Source organism: Egretta garzetta, unplaced genomic scaffold, assembly GCF_000687185.1.
Source record: "Egretta garzetta isolate BGI_Z169 unplaced genomic scaffold, ASM68718v1 scaffold304, whole genome shotgun sequence".
NCBI classification, from domain to species: domain Eukaryota; kingdom Metazoa; phylum Chordata; class Aves; order Pelecaniformes; family Ardeidae; genus Egretta; species Egretta garzetta.
Window position 1 is genome coordinate 327,284 of NW_009259421.1, and position 19,038 is coordinate 346,321.

The 19,038-nt window shown below is 38.4% G+C and overlaps 1 protein-coding gene across 4 annotated transcripts in view; it reads right to left on the reverse strand.

Annotated features, from left to right (window-relative positions):
- Positions 1-320: 320 nt before the first annotated feature.
- EDEM3 (ER degradation enhancing alpha-mannosidase like protein 3) overlaps positions 321-19,038 on the reverse strand; it is a 32,309-nt gene continuing 13,591 nt past the window's right edge. For all 4 annotated transcript variants that reach the window (XM_009636899.2, XM_035892455.1, XM_035892456.1 and 1 more), the window contains 13 exons: positions 18,230-18,335; positions 16,538-16,635; positions 15,121-15,246; positions 14,450-14,533; positions 12,846-12,929; positions 12,146-12,270; positions 11,482-11,647; positions 9,071-9,225; positions 8,194-8,347; positions 7,528-7,722; positions 6,574-6,739; positions 5,888-6,073; positions 321-4,122 (listed from right to left, as the gene is read on the reverse strand). In XM_009636899.2, coding sequence (XP_009635194.2) covers positions 3,716-4,122; positions 5,888-6,073; positions 6,574-6,739; positions 7,528-7,722; positions 8,194-8,347; positions 9,071-9,225; positions 11,482-11,647; positions 12,146-12,270; positions 12,846-12,929; positions 14,450-14,533; positions 15,121-15,246; positions 16,538-16,635; positions 18,230-18,335 — 2,052 coding nt within the window. In that variant the 3' untranslated portion in view covers positions 321-3,715. The remainder of the gene's footprint in view (positions 4,123-5,887; positions 6,074-6,573; positions 6,740-7,527; positions 7,723-8,193; positions 8,348-9,070; positions 9,226-11,481; positions 11,648-12,145; positions 12,271-12,845; positions 12,930-14,449; positions 14,534-15,120; positions 15,247-16,537; positions 16,636-18,229; positions 18,336-19,038) is intronic.

Here is a 19,038-nt window from a genome sequence, read left to right on the forward strand (position 1 = left end):
CTGCTCCCGGGGAAGGGGGCCCGGCCTTGCCTTCCAGCTGCTCCTGCAAAACCCCTTCCCTGCCTGGACAGGGCCGCGTGCTCCCAGGTGCAGAACTCCCGGGGCTCCCATCAGTGTTTTCTCCTGCCTTTCCGAGACTCTTGCCCAGGTACCGACCGCTTCCCCAGGGAGGTAGCTGGGAATTTCCCCTCCCGGGGGTTGCCAATAAAAGCACAGGACAGTATTGGTCCGGCTGCCCAAGGCCATGCTAAAAATCAAGGCAAAGGCAGCTGCCAGGGCAAGTCAGGGATTAGTGTCAGCTCAGCACAGCTTGACCAGAATATTTACATTTTATTAAATCTTTACAATCAGCAATTATAATCAAGTACACAATTATGTACACAGATTATATACATTTTAGCCCAGACTTTTACATCACAGTACATAGTTGCCCTTAGAAATATTGTATACGCTTATCACCAGAAGTAAAACCCAACAATAATGTTACAGCACCTGTATTAGACATCTTTTCATAAGAAAATATACGGCTGTAAATTGGGCTGGCTAAAAAAAAAAAAAAAAAATCTTATAAAATCTGAACATACAATATTTCATTCACAGAATGGGTTTTTTTCCTATGTCTGACTGATGCCTTTTGCATAAGATACCCCGGTTTTAACTTCTCCACATCCACTTACTCATGCCTAATGCTATGCCTTCAGGTACGCCGGCAGGGGGAGAACCAAAGCTGGGCTCATTTTGAAACTTCATTAAGAAACAATAAATGTAAACAATTGAGAAGATTCCTTTAAGATCAAACGAGAAACTAATTGGCTGATCTGAATTACATGGCATGGCGTAAGTGCTAATTCCAGCTGTGATTCCTGAATTCTTCAGTGTTCAATACAAGTAACCGTACAATACCATACAAAGAAAGAGGCAATTACTGATTAATGACGAACAAGCAATATTCCACATGGAGGGAGCAGACTTCTAAGAATTCGGGAAGAACACCTACTCCCCTCTCCAAAAGGTTCTGAATACATTCTTTTTGCTTTTTAAGATGACAGTGACAGAAAACTGAATTATTTTCAGAATGATATAAACAGGTTAACTAAAGCCTGTTTTCGCATAAGGAAATATAAAGTGACCATAACCTGAATAAAACTGCTTCCCCCCCAGTTTAGTCCTCTTTCCCAAAAGGTCAACCTCACCCGATTCAGTTCCGTAAACAAAGCTATGGCTCTCATGATGGTTTCAAAGGTAAAGTAAAACAAACTGAAACAAAAAAAACAACCCAAAAGGAAGGAGGCAACAGTTATCTGAGGTAGGCCACCACCAAAATGATGCTTCAAACCCATACGGAGTTCTGGGATCACTCAAAATCCCTTAAAAGGAGAGCTAATGTCTGCTGCTTTAGCAATAGATGTAGAAAAAGCAGTTAAATGAGCTGGTGGTGGCAAGGAAAGTTAATCTTTTAAAAAAATTTTACATCTACACCTAAATTGTCTGCAAGTAAAAAAAGAAAACCTTTAGTTGCTATATTGACAGTCTTAACATAATGACCAGAGGGCCTCTGTAACTATAAAAATAATGCTATTTCCACCAAAAGAGCTGAGTATGAAGATGTAGTCCATGTCGAAGAGCACAGGAACAAAAATGCTCCTTTTGTGGCACTAAGCACTGACAGATCAAAGGAATTATCGGAGTGAAAACTGATCTGCACCTGATGGTTTTGATCCTGCAGCTGACTGCACGTCGCTTCGAGCCCGGGCGCTACCAGAGGAGCACAGCGTCCCTTGGGTGCGGACCAGGGCTCTAAGTAACGAAGGACACTTAAAAGGCTCCCATGATCAAATTCCTTACATGAAGAAACTCACGTAACAAAAAACATAAATAAAAAAATTCTCAACTGAAAAACCCCAGCTGCTTCAAAGCCCTACTCATTCAGTCCAAACCTCCATACAGTTATTTGTGCAAAGGAATTATAACTACATTTAAAAGCTAATTTATTTAAAAGGACACTTATTCACTATTCTGCTACCACTTCATTTCCCCCTTGAAATTACCTCCTACCCTAGTGATTTGAAGTTACCGCTCAGTTTATGGATAATATTCTGATTGACTGCTATGCTCTCAAAAGGTGCCTGTGCATTTTGATACTCTTGAAAGCAAGTGTCATTAAGTACACATGTATACAACATTTGCCTGGGATTTCTCCATTCATACTGTACAGGAGTATACATAAATAAATACAGTATGGCTGTACTAATTAACAGTTGCATATTCAGCACGCATAATTTCACCAGATAAATGAAAGGTGCAATTCAGACCGGGGCTTTTTTTTTTTTTTCTATTGTAAAGATGAATATAAACCTTCACTTTTAGCCTGGTGCAGCATATAGGCAGTGTTAACTTACTCTTTAATATAAAACAATTCTTTGAACCACAATTCACTAAAAGCAGTTTCTATAAATCAAGTTAATTAGTTTTTGGCAGTTTCTTTGGACACAGTCAAAATGTCTCTCGGTTGTTTAAACATCCCCATTTTTATTTAAATAATGTTTTTCATAATAGGGATAACAAATTAGGACTCACACTTACCTGTAACAAACTCCCGAAGCCCAGAGTAACATACCAGTCATCCTTGCAGTTTACGCCACTGTACTTTGAACTATGGACCCAACAGCCAAAAGCGTTGCACTTCACTACTGGTACTGGCCTCATTGCCTTAAGTATCGCACATATAGAAGTTGCATATAAAAAGAATGCCAACAAAGTCAAGCTGTTAGAAGTCAAACTTGTAGAAAAAGGAAGATTGTTATAGCTGATCTAGTTCTGTTTAGTGTCCTTTCAGAGAATATTGCCAGTTTAAATTCCATATCTCAGGGCAGACTGAGTTTTTCAACCTGGAAAGCCAAAGGAAATATCTGTAACTCAACATCTACCTTGTCCACTTTACCTTAACCTTGAGCACAATTTTCAAAACACACCATGAACCTTTATCTGGTAGACACCAAACCAGCAAGGCTGTCTTAGTTTCCCTGATGGAACCTGATTACAAAGTACACATTGCCTTTGGTTTATACAGTTTCTCTTAGTTGCAAGTGGAGCAGAAGGGAAAACGCGCATGTCATCATGGTCGCTCTTCATGGTAACAGATGGAAGGAGTGATGAGCAACACTACTATGTCTCAGTATGATATGTCAGGACAAAAATCAAACTGCTTCTGGCTGTGTCTTAAAGACATGACAACTGGAAACAATTTCACCTGCTGTTATCAATGAAGGTTTTCAACTCAATAGAGATCAGTGAAACCGCACCTTCACTCCAACCAAAACAGTGGCTGACCAACTGCCTTCGGGTGCTCTGATCGATAACCGTTACGTGGTATGTTAACCCCACTGTGTTCAACTTTTGCTTTCCAGACACCACGGGAATATGACCTCTCAGAGCCTGGAATGCAGAAGTTGGGCTCGTTCCCTGAATGAGCCTCCTGCGTTACAGCACCAAGCAGTGGAGCCAGACAAATGCTTCAATTGCACATTCCCATTTTCAAACAGGAAAAATTAAAACAATACAAAGAGCGCGTGCTGGATTTCTATGGTAATTTCCAGGTGAAACCTGGTTGCTCATCACAATACTGAATATGTTTGCTAGTTCTCAGATATCAGGGCCTCGCTTCTACCCAAAGAGTTCTCCATTTGTTTACTAACAAATAAGTTATTATTACAAGTCATAGCTCATCCTTTTCCATCATTTCAAATGCTTCTATATCTTCATTCCAGTCTGCTAATATGGATTCCATAGGTTGGACTTTATTATCCCAGTTAACTTTGGAATTTGACTCCATCTCGGTCTTTTGTTCCTGAGGCTGGTGATCCCCTTGCGTACATGCTGGCTCCGGAGCACTAGCCTCATCGGTTCCAGGGACATAGGAATCCTGGTTTGAAATGGAAACACTGTCACTGTCTGCGTCAGCAGGAGTTAAAGAATCAGGCTCAGTAATATCAGAGTTCTCTCCTTCTTCAGGCTCTTCACTGACCGCACCAACGTCCTGAGATGCTGAAGTAGCTTCTTCTGAATTCTGTTTATGTGAATCATTTTCAGATAATTTCTGGTCCATATTCTCCATTTCCAAGTCTTTGAGAGGGGAGAGAAAAAGAAAAAAAAGTTCAAAAAAAAAAAAAGCAAAACCAAAACCTTGGTAGGCAGCATCGTATTATGTATTTCAAAAGCAAGGTCACTTCCCTTGGCCTTATTTCCTCAAGGAAGTGCTGACTTCCCACTGATATGGAAATTTAACGTTATTAAGGAACGTATTTTACAGAGGGAGGGGAGGAAAGACATTTAAACACATTTTAACTGAGGGCAAACAATACAGTAGACTAGTTTTGGTTCCTCAAACTTCAGTAGTGACTTCTGGGTCAGTGCTAGTTACCATCCTTCAGTCTTAAGCAAATACTCACTGGGTGCACTGAACTTTAATACCATATTTTAAAGCACTCTCAGATCCACCATGATTCCACTTCTAAAGAAGTGGGAGACAGAGTTTTGTAAGTTTACTGAACTGTGAATTAAAGAGAGCCAAAGCCAAAACGTCCCTCATCACATCCCCACTCAAAGCAACTAACATGCATGTCTCAAGTAGTGATTTAGCGTGTAAGTACGCAACAGCTGCCCAATTTAACCATGCAGATTTCTTTGGAGTTTGATGCTTACACCTAGTGTACAGGACACTACTATTTCAAGACTTCTAGGGTGTTTAACTGCATATGCCATGTTTAACACGGGATACTTACTGCTATCAATAATGTAGTTTGGAATCATTTTACCTTTAAAGATTGTTGCTGGGATTCCAAACGGAAGCACAAGGAGAGGGGGAAGAAGCACATATGCATTACAAATTCTCAAATGCAGACCTAACTTTTGTGTTTAGTATTTTGTTAGAGCATCGTAACCATAGTTATTAACAGGAGGAATTTGTAAGCACCTATGAAGAAACAACACTGTAGCTTTTGGCATACCACTTTCACAAACATGCAGAAAATAAACACCGTCACCGGTGTACTAGAGATACTTGTGTAGTTGTAATGAAACACTGGAACGGGTTGCCCAGAGAGGTAGTGGAGGCCCCATCCCTGGAAACATTCAAGACCAGGCTGGATGGGGCTCTGAGCAGCCTGATCTAGTTAGCGGTATCCCTGCTCACTGCAGGGGGGTTGGGCTAGATGACCTCTAGGGGTCCCTTCCAACCCAAAACATTCTGTGATTCTATGATTCTTACATTCTCTGCTTGGACAAAGCAGTGCTATGAGGAAGGCTTACAAAAGGAAAACCTAGAATTTTCTGCCATATGCAAATATTTTAATTGGGAATGCATTAGCTTGCAATTTTGTTGTATTATACAAGAAAAACTGCAAAACATCTGATGTCAGCAGCCTTATTTCTCATAATAATCACTTTTCCTTAGATAGGCAAAATAGTTGTAACAGTTGTCTCTCTCCTTTTGGGTACCAAGAATGCCACTGGGGAGCTTGATAACAGAGAGGCATTTACAATGTAGGGCACTGAAAACATTTGCGCTGTTCCTGACACAACTTCAAAGCAGATTATGACAAAAAGGGTTCAAAAGGAATCCAAAAGGCTGTATTTTCTCATTAGTTGAACTGACATTTACCCTATGAACAGCATTTCTGGACATTAACTTTGGGGGGGAGCGGATCATGACACATCTTAGACAACAGCTTTCTTATGAAAAAACTAATACCATTGTCGAACAGAAAACGAGAGCTACCAAATAACATGTTTGCACCTTTGGGTACCAATAGAAATCATTATTGTACATTTCACATTGTGCCACAGCACAGATGGAAGCTAAATTGATATAAATAACGTCTGATCTTACCTCTGTCTTTTGCTTTATCAGAAAGGAGAACCTCCACAGCCTCATACTCCCGGATTGCGTCCAGTATAATGTTTCCTTCCTTGTTGAAAAGGAAGAGCATGGGAATTGTGATATCATCTGTGTTCTTTCCATCACCAGCCATTTGGAAGAGAGGAGCTGTGTCACTACTGCTGCCCTCATTGTCATCTAGCCAGATGCATACAACAGGAAAAGCAAGCAAACCTCCTGTTAGATAAACAAACTACAACTCTGAACTTCAGCAGACTTTTTGAGCACCTTTCTACTGCCCAGTCAGTTAAGAGCTTCCCAGGCATAAAATAGTAAGTTGCTTGTAAAAAGCAAAAAGCCAGCTTGTGTACTTGTTTTCCTTAGCATTTTTCATTTGTATCTCAAGTCTTCCTCAGCAGTTAATGGATAGTACTATTTCAACACTTGGTGATCCTTAAAATAACAACTTCTAGTCTGCAAAACCAGTGATGATCACCCATCCCAATTTGTTTTGCTACACTTTCTGCACAGAACCAGACAAATCTAAAACATTTCTTCATCATCTGAAAGCACTATTTCTGTGCTGGAGTACTGGCATGTCAGAGAGTTTAACAGCTTCTTGTCAGCTTTCCAGTGTCTTCAAATCTGTAAAATACAGGTTACATTTACACAAACAAAGAACTTAAAATGTCATTTACCAATAACAATGCCTCCTATAGCTCCAGCTTTTTGAATGTTTCGTGCCTTTTCAGCAAACATACACTGGCCTCTCTGCATCAGAGCAATTTTCTCTTTCACTGCCTCAGGATTAGTGATCTCTGAGCATCCATTATATGGCTTAATGGTTGCAACAAATCCTCTTGTCTGTTTGGAAAAACAAAAACAAACAAAGAGATAATTATAGAGCACTAGGTTCAACCTTACAAAAGATTCCTAAGCATTTTCATTTCTTCAGTTAACCTAATGCATTTAGCGTGTCTTTTGTCAGTGCAGGCAATCTTTACCCTGAAGCTAGAGTTCTAAGAAGCAAAGAATGTCCTAGTGAAAACATAATTTTCATATTCAGTGTATTTTGTCTATACCTGTGAACTGTTGTCTCTGGAAAATTTTCTTCTATGAACTGCTAGTCTGGAACTCCTCTTTTGGGCTGCACCTCGCCCAAAGTCATTGGGTTTTGCTACTGCTTCCAATAGGGACCAATGCCTTGGTGGTATTTTCTTCTTCCATCCATATACAGCCTTTTATAAAAGCTTGCGTAAAGAACAGCCTACTCTAACTCTAAAACAGCTTCTGCAAATTCATGTCTGACATGGTAGAAAAACCTTCCCTTAAATTAACATCTCTTAAGATATGCGCTGCGGATTACATAAATTTGTTTCAAAAAAATCATACTATGTATGCATTTTAAATCCTAAATCATGACTGGTGACTCAGGAGCAGAGCATGGGCCACAGACCGATAAGCCACTCATCTAAGACATTGTCACTGCTGTCACTCTATCACTGCTGCACCCTGTCATTCTAAGCACTGTAATTAATTGATCATCCTCTAGCTGGCCACCCTGAAATAGTACCAGTACTGTAAAGGTTAGGCTTATGTAATAAGGAAAGTAACAGAAAGCTAGGAACAGATCACATATACATCCTACGTACCCCTGCTTTGTGTTTGGATAAGTCCATCCCAAATTGTGCGGGACCAGCAGTCAAGACCACCCTGCCAAAGAATGGATGGGACACAATTTGAACAGCACGAGGAGGTAGCTGTTGCTCTTTCTGTTGCTGACTGGAGAGTTCAATCATTTCCTGCATGAACCGTAAGCCATCTTCAGCATCAAGTGAACTTGCTGCCTGAGTATTAAGGAAACAATAAACAGTTTCTTTTTAAATGTTTGAGGACCTTGATAAAAAAAAAATATTGAAGTTGGACCACTGCTACAAAGATTTCAAAAGACAGAGTGGATGCTCACTGGCACTCATTCATCAAATAAGGAAGCTCACTTTTTAGCACCTCCACCACACAGAAGACTAAGAACATCCAAACACATAGACCTCCTTAAGCAAATGAAAGTATCTCACGCTGAAAGCTAGTATTTTCAGATAAGATGCTGTTAGCTACATCACTTTGACACAAACAGCCTCCATCCAATTTAATGGAAGTGTTGCTGAGGCAAAATATTAACAAGCATCAGCCTGCTAAATATAGTTGCATATCCAGCTCATGTGCCTCCTTCCACAGTCTGGCTGTCCTTCCTGAACCTCTAAGTGTCAAGTATCAAGGATTTTACTGAAAGTTTTCAAAAAAGTACTGTCAGGTCTTACTTGCACTGCATGCTGTACTAATTGTACTCTTCCATCTTTCAGATGAATCAAACTGACTCCCATCTTCTTCAGTATTTCCAAGTGTTCAGGATTGCTGGCCATGAAATCTCTGGCTCTCAATGGTGGTTTTGGTCCACTTCCCAAACTCTCTTCTCTGTGAAAAGATATTAGAGATCAAAGCTTTAAAACCCAGATTATTATTAGAATTCTTTGGAATAATGTTGAGTAAAAGCTTCACTAGAACGCAACTTGTCAGTCAAACTGTCTTTTTTAAAAGTTGTCAATATTACTGATAATTTTGTAGTGCAAAAAAGCACACAATGTTGATAACAAAACTGCCACATGCTATGTCTCATTTCTAAATAATCTGCGTTACTCTGACTAAAACCAGTTTTCCTCATAGTATTGCTACTCAGTTTTCCTCATGAAGTGTAAGAGGTGGTCAGAAGGATAAACTTCCTCAGCTTAAACAGACTGTCCTAAACTCTTCAAAATAGGTGAAGTTATGTATGGTAGCATGTTTGTTGAGTACAAAGAAGAGTTGCAGAACTGTTGAAGAGACTACAGAAACTAATTTTACAAACCAAAGAGACCTATTTCCTGCAATACCTGGGCTACAATTCCCACTTAGCCTATGTGGCTCATTAAGCTCCTTTTGCTTTGAAAGACTTGCTAATTCCTACTGGAAATGAACTAAGTCTTGCTGATGATGCCAGAGAAAACAGAACTGATTTTTCCCGTAGCTAGGCTATACATTCTGAAAGGACTCCAAACTCAAGCAGAGCAAGCTCCAGTACACCTCATGTTTCTCCTTCTGTGCATAACAGACTATTCCACTCACTCCTATATAACAAAAGACAGAAAATACTAATCTTACGCTCTGGAAATTCCCCTAGGACAGCTTTTATCCACCACATTCTTCAAAGGTTCACGAATACTCTGAGCAAACATAGGGTCATTTGGAAAAAGAATCTGGGTGTTCGGACAGGTCCAGTCAAAGTTGCTGTCATCCAGCTCTGTGTATTCTGTAGTCTAAAATGAAAGATACAGATCACCCATTAAAAATGCAGGTTACATTTTTATACAAAGAAAATCAACAGATAGGCATACCCTTAAGTAATCTGTGTACTCAGGACAAACAGCAGCTGAATGCAATAAATGTTCTACAACCACACAGTTTCCAGAAATGAAGAATACATCATTCTTCTGTGCTACATCTTGCACTAATAAAGGGTAGCCAGTGCACTACAACCCCCTTCTAGGGATAGGTAAGTACACCACCAGTTCTAATTTGTAACTTACCAAACTTGTATCCAGTTTCTAGACATAGTTTGCAGAAACAGTTAATCCTCTGTTGGCAAACAGTACTTCTCAGCCTGCTCATGTTATAACTAGCGTACTTTTATGTGCTGGACAACTAAAGGAAGTAGTTACGATTTCATTTGATATTGCCTTTATGCTGAGTGGGCCAGCTGCAGGCCTTGGGTAATTCTTGCTTTGTATTACTAAGAAGGTCACATCTTTTCATACAAATGAAAGATTCTCCTCCTCAGGAGCCATACAGACTTGCAAGTCTGAATGGGCAAGGATGAATCTATATATAAATTCAAACAATCTCTATTTTCAGAAGAGAAGACAGAGTTAGCATTTACACAAACCACTGTTTTGTACATGTGAAACCATGCAGGACATGTACAGTGATTTGGAGCCATAATTAGCCTGCTTTTAGTTTTGCAAATAACTGGTTGGATAACTGGCAAGTTAATTTTTTCATCTATAAAAATTAATGTATTATTTATCTAATTAGAAAAAAACCTGTTTGCAACATATTAGCTAATTAAAAAATCAAGTATTTAAAGGCTCCCTAAAAAACAAGACCTAAAAGGCTATTAGTTTACTGGAATGAACACTCTGAAGTACCTATAATCTTAGTGTGACAAACAGTAGTCACATCACTTAAAAAAGAAGGTCTTGCAAGTGCTATAGTGTAGTAAGACATGACCTTTCCTGTTTATGAGAAGAAATACAAACAGGATGTTGGGTTGCTACTACCAACTCTCTCATAGACATTTAGGCTCATTAGCACTGTGTTTATATTAAAAATAATTTACATATTCCATTTTTTCTTATCGTTCCCCTGCCCCATCAGAAAAAAATCCATCTTCACAGCCTTTTAGCCATTTAACGCATTTTGTTGACACTGTTTTCAATGGTTCTTTCTTACTTGTATTACACACGTTAGCAGTTTCGATTTAAAGAGCTTAAGAAAACTGCATTTGAACAATTTACTCTATCATCTTTACAGGCCTTCCATTAACATTTGCTGTTCTCAAGAGAACTACATACATCAGGCCAGCACTTCACACAGCATCAGCTGTGGAAATCTTGTCTGTCTCAAAAGTATCAACTTCTCATGTTGGGAATTAAAGTTATAGAAAACGCTCCTTCAGATGCTTCAGAGAACTTCTTGTATTGTTTAAAAAAACCAGTCTCTGTTTCCAAAACTTAGATGCCCTAGACACCTCTCTATTAACTTTCTCATGCATTTCTTTTGCTTGCCAGTAGTATTATTGCCTTAAAGATAAATTATGTCACCTTACTGAGCACAAAACCAAAAAAACCCAAAACAAACCAAAAAAAAGACACAAGTATTTATGATGCTTCATGGCACAGTTGTATTACTACATGTTATTCTGGAAGGTTAAGTAATTTATAAACCCATAGATGTTCTCACATTTACACAATAGATGCCTCTTGCATGGACTAAAACAATTAAATATCCCAAAATCTATAGCTGTATCTTGTCAAACTAGCTTTGTAGCAGTCTCAAAAAACCTTTCAAAATTTGCCAAGGGTTCGTGTAGTAAAATAAGCAACAAAAACTTAACCGTGTTGTTGCAAATGTTTTATAAAAAGTAATAGAAAAGAAAGATGAAGATAAAAATATCATACTGTGTTATTTTCAAATTTAAGCAGAGCTGGGGAATGTTTTTTAAAAAATTATTTATTTTTTAAGTATTGCTAATATTCCACAGCTTTTTTCTCAAGATTCAGTGTTGCAGAATCCAGTCATGGAAACATTATTCATACTCATGTGACTGTCACAGTTAATGTAATGAAATAGTTCACATTAAATGAAGTGTTAAAACTGGTATACAACTTCAAGCTATGATTCTTCCTGGTTTTTCTTCCATTTCCTCTCATTAAAAAAAAAAAAAAAAAAAAAAAAAAAAAAGGAACTGTTTCAAAGCACCACTAAATCCAATTTAAATTTGAGCTGATACTTACTGTATTTTTTTTAGAGACGGTTTGGTTTGTAGTGGAAAGCCAAAGTGGTAATAGATGAGCTTCTGTAGTGAAGATATAGTCTTCAATGTCGAAAACCATGTCTTCCTTATCAGCAAACAGCAGGTAAAGATATTTAAACATCTCAGCGAGAAAGAAAGAGTCCATTCTAAGGAAAAAAAGGATGTCCTTTAGGAAGATCCCCTCTTTTCTAAAACATCAGTAAAACAAATACTCATATTGCTCCATCTCTGAAGACCTCCCAACTATTATTGTTGAACTTAATTCCATTAGCATTCCTTCCACTTGGAAGAAACTATCTTTGGAGGGAAATGATTCAGCATGTTCAGTACAAAACAGCATCATAGAAGAAACAAACTTCTTTACAAACTTCTAGATTTGAAGTATATTTTGTTTGAAAGTAATTAATCTATTGCTCTGAGACAAATGAAATGTTATTAAACTAAAAATATTCTTATGTAACAAAGTATAAAACTATTGAAATAGTTTATAGACTATGACAAATGGGTAATTTAAGACCTGGTTATCAAATTGAAGACAGACAGCTACTCAAAAGTCATTTAATTCAATTATATAAACCTGGTAACTAGATTATTTTTTTTTATGATCTTTTTATGAAAAAAAAAATCATTGCAAAAACTTTTACCTGTCTTCATGACTTCCTGTACGAACATCCTTCATTGCAGCAAACCCGCAAGGTACTCTAGCATACTTGTTCAAGTTTTCAATGAGTGTTTTTCCTACTTCTAGATAGTAAGGGTCCCCAGTAGCCTATAAAAGAAAAAAACAAAAACCAAAAAAAAAAAAAAAAAAAATATATATATATATGCACTTAGACTTACTGTACAATTAGCAGCTTTCTTTTTCCTAATGCTTATTTATTGATCCCATACCTTCTCAGACACCAGTCAAGTCCAATTTATTAGTAGTGTTAAACAGTCACAAGAGAGACTTCTGAGATACCACTGCATTACCTTTTACAGAATCAGAGATAAGCACATGGAAATACTTAGAAAAGCACAAGACATTTAGGCATGGCTCTTCTTTGCAAGGTGCAAGTGGCTTTTGCCCTTAGTCTCTAAGATCTCTTTAAGAGATATCAGCAACACCTAAATGCCTTTAAAAATATGGGCCTTTGTCACTTAACAGTTTTCTTTCTAATTCAAGGCATATAAAACAAAATTCCTAGAATAATTTTTGACAACCAATACTTTCATCTTGTTTATATACAGAACCGGCTCCAGCAGATAAAATAAGCTGGACAGACACTGCTTATTCTAGAAAACAACAAAATTCTAGGCGCTAGACAAAGTGACCAAAAGTCAGAGGAATGAAAGCGATCTTACCTTATACAAGAAGTAAGTGCTTTCAGCAAATTCAGGCCTTAAAGGATGCTGAGCCCAGTGAACTCTAAAGTCTGTTGTGAATGCCTGAGGAAGAAAAACAATAGACGTAAATGCAAGAATGAAAACCAAACACAGGTTTATTTTGAATCCTACACTAACTTCATTACAACAGCTAAAGTACACAGCAGTGGAGGACTTAAGGCCCAACACAATCTCAGGAGGCTACAAGAACCTCTGTCCGGTTGGTACATTTAAGGCCAAAACCTGAACCAGTACTCTAGCCCACTTAGTACGAGTGAGATTTAAGCTTGTGTTAGTGCAGGAGTCTGGACACCACCCAGCCTCTTGACAAATGCCCAGCAAGTGAAGTTCTGGCAAAAGGTGCCAGATGAGAACTTGTGCTCCAGATGCAGGAGGCAGCATGCAGCCTCCAATTGCTCGCATCAGCACAAGCACACAACTGCTGCTGCAATCCAAAGTAGCCTGGTGAAGGGCCACTACATAGAGATGACCCAAACTTTGACAAATACCATTTTTGTAAACATACCAACCACCTGACACTTCCAGTGCATTAAACTGTCATTTCACACTGACAGATGGTAAGCAGCTGTTTCTAACATAAGAAATACCACAGACTAGAGTCAGTTATCTAAAAATTTCCTAGTCTATGTATTCATTCTTAATATGCACAGGGAAAAGCCATTTCTGTGATGGCTTACATTCACTACTAGTTCATACTAGTGTTTAAGCTAAGTCTTTGCTAAAGGGGATGGCATATTGGCTTAAATACAACTAACTGATCTTTTAAAGTTTCCTTCATAAGTACAAAGCACTGAAAAAGCAACCCAAAAAAACCCTGAGGAGCCAAATCATATAATTTTAAAAGCACTCAAAAAATCATTCCAGTGCTTAAAGAGCATTCTTTGGTCTTGATTACCACATTAGGTGAATGCGATGTTAATTAAAATGTTCCCTAACAGAAACAAGCTTACACCAGAGGAAAGTCAAAATTACAAACAGAGTCAGAAGCTTTCTCATATATTCTGGGTCATCACAGAATAAAGACACACACTTCATCAGCTAAACAAGCTTTTCTGTGCAGAATTAACTCGCTCAAAGACTGCACTTGCAATATCTACATGTAAGTTTATGTATGTACTTTCCAGGACATTATGCAAAATTTCAGAACATCCTCTCAGAACGATTCAGTCTTTAGTTTCCTTCCTCGGGTTAGTAAAGTTGTCTATGATCTTTAGCATTAATGCTATTACATTACTAAGCAGCTAGTACTACATGTGCTTATACAAGTTTTGTATACTGAAATGAGTCAAGGTCAATTTTGAAAGGCTGAAATATGAAGTTAAGCAATTATTAATAGCAGCAGCTTCCTATTATTGTGCTAATTACAGCATAATTGAAGGAAAAACATTTAATATCCAAAACACAGTTGTCATACGTGTGGAACTACAAATCACATAAGGATGCTGTGGAAAATGAGCCTTTGGCTTTAATGACACATATATCTACTATTTCCTCACAGATATCTGAGACTGCCCAAATTCAGGTAAAAATCAGTTTACAGAATCAAAAAATTACTACCTTACCTCTGGAAGAAAGTTATGCTTTTTTATAACCTGATACAGCATTTCATGAGTTTCAATAGCAGGTCTAATATCGCCCTTCAACACCTAAAATTCAATAATAAAATTAACACTAAATCACCACGTATAGGAATAATAATCAGTTAGGCACACTCCCTGGGTTCTTGTAAAGCTACAGACCAATTTCTACATTTCCAGCAGATACATACTGTAAATATTACCCCCTTCAGTGTAAGCCACAGATATTCCATAGGAGCTTTTTAAGCAAAACCAGTGAGCTCATTAAGACTATCGCCTATGTTGAAAAAGGATCTCTACCATTTAGAGAAAACTGTGGTGGAAATGTGATATATTTAGTCTTAAAGATGTAAATAGCACACAAACCAGAAAATTTGTCACTAAACTACTAAAAAAGCAGCTTAATTCAAGTGTTTTCATGACTAGAAGCAAAGTAAGCAAATCATACAGACATACTTTTCTTGATACTCAGCATGGCCAGAAATGCACGTTAACTTGCAGCATAGCATTGAAGTGACAGGAGTAGTGACTACAGAAATCCTCATTCAGTATTTTTGAAAATGAAATTACTAAGCTTGACTTGTCAATTATATAACCAGTCTATTAAATAATTTACTTTTTATTAAAATCATCTGCACGTGGGTTTTAAACCTTACCTGCAATCCAGGGAAGAAAGCTAGCAAAGAATCCATCCAGGTCCTAGCATTTAGCATTGGTTTATGAATATGAACATCAAGAAGAAGAGGTGGTTGGCTAATGTATCTCATTATGGCATCATAGTGCTGACAAACATCAGAAAAATCATGAGCTTATATTATCAATACATTTGACAAAACAGATATAGATCACCAGACTATGGCATTTTATTCCAATGGAAGAACCAGTACTACACTCCCAATCTTTATTACATTTGGCAATGCACAGCAGTTTCTAGTTTTGCAAACTAAAAAAAAGTTTAGTAAATACTGCAAAGCTCCACAGTATTACACATGCAATACACGTCACCTTTTCCAAGTAATACACATACAAAAAAAGTATATTCAGCAGCCACTTGATAAACAAATAACTAGTTAAAGCACAGTTGTTTTGGCTAAACCTTTAAGCACCTGCTAACCAAAGCTGAAATTGCTTTCTCTGAGAATGAGAACTCTAAAGCAAATACATCTCAGGAGGAGAATGGGAAAAGGAGGTATTAAAAAAAAAAAAAAAAACAAAACAACAAAGCAGCTGGACTTGATGCCTCAGAAGAACTTTAAAACCCACTAGCTTGCTTGTCACCTTGCTGACTTCCAATTCTATACTCCCCACGATAGCTGCCCGCCTTGTTTTCTGAAGCACAGAAGGTACAATTGTGAGCACATGAGCCAAATCAATAGAAAACAGTTAGAACTGAGGCAAAACATAGTAACGGTGGCTGCAGGTTAGGAATATGAAACAATCATTACACTTACAGTGTTGCAACAGGCATTTAGCTGCTGATTTATTCCAAATTTAATACTGCTTCTGATATAAAATCATTTTATGGTATAAAATGTTTTTATTGTATATTCTATTTTCAAAAGAAAGAATGATGCTGACAAAGTTGCTTAGTAATTTCATGAATTTAGTAAGCTAAGGGTGTTTTTCAGCTTGTAAGTGCTTTAAATGCATGCTGGGCCTTAGGATCTGCAATGCAAGATCCAGACTTTGATTTTCAGATCTTTTTTGTTGCTCCAGGACAGAAGGAAATTGTACTATGGCTTGTAACAAGAGGCCCTTATGCTGTTTTACAGAAACATTTGCAGTATTACACTCTCCAAGGTGGTCTTGAAATACAGCTTCTCCAGTACTGGAAACATGGAAAAAGGTCCAGAACATTCAGAATGGGGTTAAAATGGGTGCTCAGGTGACAGTTCACCCAAGCTTAGCAAAAAAAATCTTCTTTAAAAGAGCTGGCACTAGACACATCAGAAGTCACAGAAATTCTGCTAAAGAACTCTTTGTAGGCTTCTCAGGCTAACAGCTCACTGACAATACAATTAGTCTTAAATTTGTCTTACAGAAGGCACAAACCTGAGCAAGGTGTTAACTTACCGTGTTAAATCTTTCCAGGAAACTGTCATCTCCCAGCAAGACATAGGCTTTTAATAAATATTCATAATATGAATCTATTCCAGCTCCAACTCCACTATCTAGAAACAGCAGAAAATGAAAAGGTAGTTTTACTTAAAGTAGCTATGTCGGTATTTTCACATTGTTTCATTTTGATTTTAAAATCTCTTTCAGTAAAAGAAAAAGCCTCCTATCACTATAATTAAGGCACAGATAGATGCAGAGACACAACACTGTATGTCTATGCTAGTGGTTTTGCAGTATCAGTGCACACAGTAATATGAACAGACATGCACTAAAGCCAGTTGTTTCACTTTTCTCATACGAAAATACTTCTACTGGCTGCCATATACAACTGCAGTCCTATTTATATTTTTCTTATGTACTTATAGTAGAATCTCTGAAAACTTATCCCAAGGCATTCTCCTCAGTATTAAAATGAATCAGAGAACAGTTTCTTTGCAATGAATAAAACTAGTTTCTCTACCAAAACACCCTTTCAGAGCAAAGCCAGGCTTCGTTATAGCAGGTTTCTCCAGTGCTGAAATTATAGAATCATAGAATCGTTTAGGTTGGAAAAGACCTTTAAGATCATCAAGTCCAACCGTTAACCTAACCCTGCCATCCCACCACTAAACCATGTCCCTAAGCACCTCATCTATCCTTCTTTTAAATACCTCCAGGGATGTGGACTTGACCACTTCCCTGGGCAGCCCATTCCAGAGCCTGACAACCCCCTCTGCGAAGAAGTTTTTCCTAATGTCCAACCTAACAGTTCCCTCAGCCGCTCCTCATATGACTTGTGTTCCAGACCCCTCACCAGCTTGGTTGCTCTCCTCTGGACATGTTCCAGCAACACAACATCTTTCTTGTAGTGAGGGGCCCAAAACTGAACACAGTATTCAAGGTGCGGCCTCACCAGCACCGAGTACAGGGGCATGATCACTTCCCTACTCCTGCTGGCCACACTATTTTTGACACAGGCCAGGATGCCATTGGCCTTCTTGGCCCCCTGGGCACACTGCCGGCTCATATTCAGCCGGCTGTCAACCAGTACCCCCAGGTCTTTTTCCGCCAGGCAGCTTTCCAGCCACTCTTCCCCAAGCCTGGAGCACTGCATGGGGTTGTTGGGACCCAAGTGCAGGACCCAGCACTTGGCCTTGTTGAACCTCATACAGTTGGCCTTGGCCCATCAATCCAGCCTGTCCAGGTCCCTCTGCAGAGCCCTCCTCCCCTCAAGCAGATTGACACTCCCACCCAGTTTGGTGTCATCTGCAAATTTACTGAGGGCACACTCAATCCCCTCATCCAGGTTGTTGATAAAGATACTAACAAGACTGGCCCTAGAACTGAGCCCTGAAGGACACCGCTTGTGACTGGCCGCCAACTGGATTTAGCTCCATTCACCACGACTCTCTGGGCTCGGCCATCCAGCCAGTTTTTTACCCAGCGAAGAGTACACCCATCTAGACCATGAACCGCCAGCTTCTCGAGGAGAATGCTGTGGGAGATTGTGTCGAAATTATGTAACTCCACTTGCCTATCCCATTAAATGTTTTTAAATACTCTACATATATAAATACTCTACATATATGTGTTGGGTGGGGGTGTCAGGGGTTTTTCCTTGCCCCAAACCACTTGTGATCACTGATTCCGTGTCAGAATACCACACACCTTTGCGGACCCAGTCTCCAGTGTGAATATTAATAGTAACACCCACTAAATTGCTGCTGCGCTGTCTCTTTTCCCAAATAAAATCAAGCGCTTTCCGTGCGTATTCCTGCAACAACAGGAAACACTCATTAAAGGAAATTATAAAGAAACAGATAGTAGAGACTATTATTCTTTTGTCTATTGAAATTAAGATGCTATAAAGTAATAAGATGTTTCATATCTAACAATTCTAAAACTCCGTATTACATTACATACACTTAAATAGTAGGATGTTCAGTCCACATTTTATATAAATAGGTATTCTGTTGCTGACTAGAAAGAATGGTGCTTGACTACACAACTATTTGCCAATACGCTGTACGGTCTCATGCATGTCAAACATCCTTCCTCATGAGTTTCCCACTCTAAAGTTGTGCATACAGACAGGATAATGTCTGTGATAATTAAAAAAAAAAATTCAAGGAATATAACAGCCTTAGAATCGAGATTGCTGCATCTTTTCAGACATCTCAATGTGGAACAGCAGCCCCTTTTCATTAGTATACAAGTTAGATACATTCTTTGTATACACAAGAAGTAACTTGAAGATAACAACGTACCCAACAAACAAAACTGGCTCTAAAATGCCAAATACATGCATGGGATTTTAGGGGGACAATTTTTACCAAAACAAACACAGGCCCTGCTATGCTTCCACTCGGTTCCATGAAATTAACTTAAATACCAGGCCCATATTGAAAAATTTTAAAGAATTCTAATCTGAAAAAAAAAGAGTGCTTTTTTTTTTGTATCATATCAAAGAAATATGC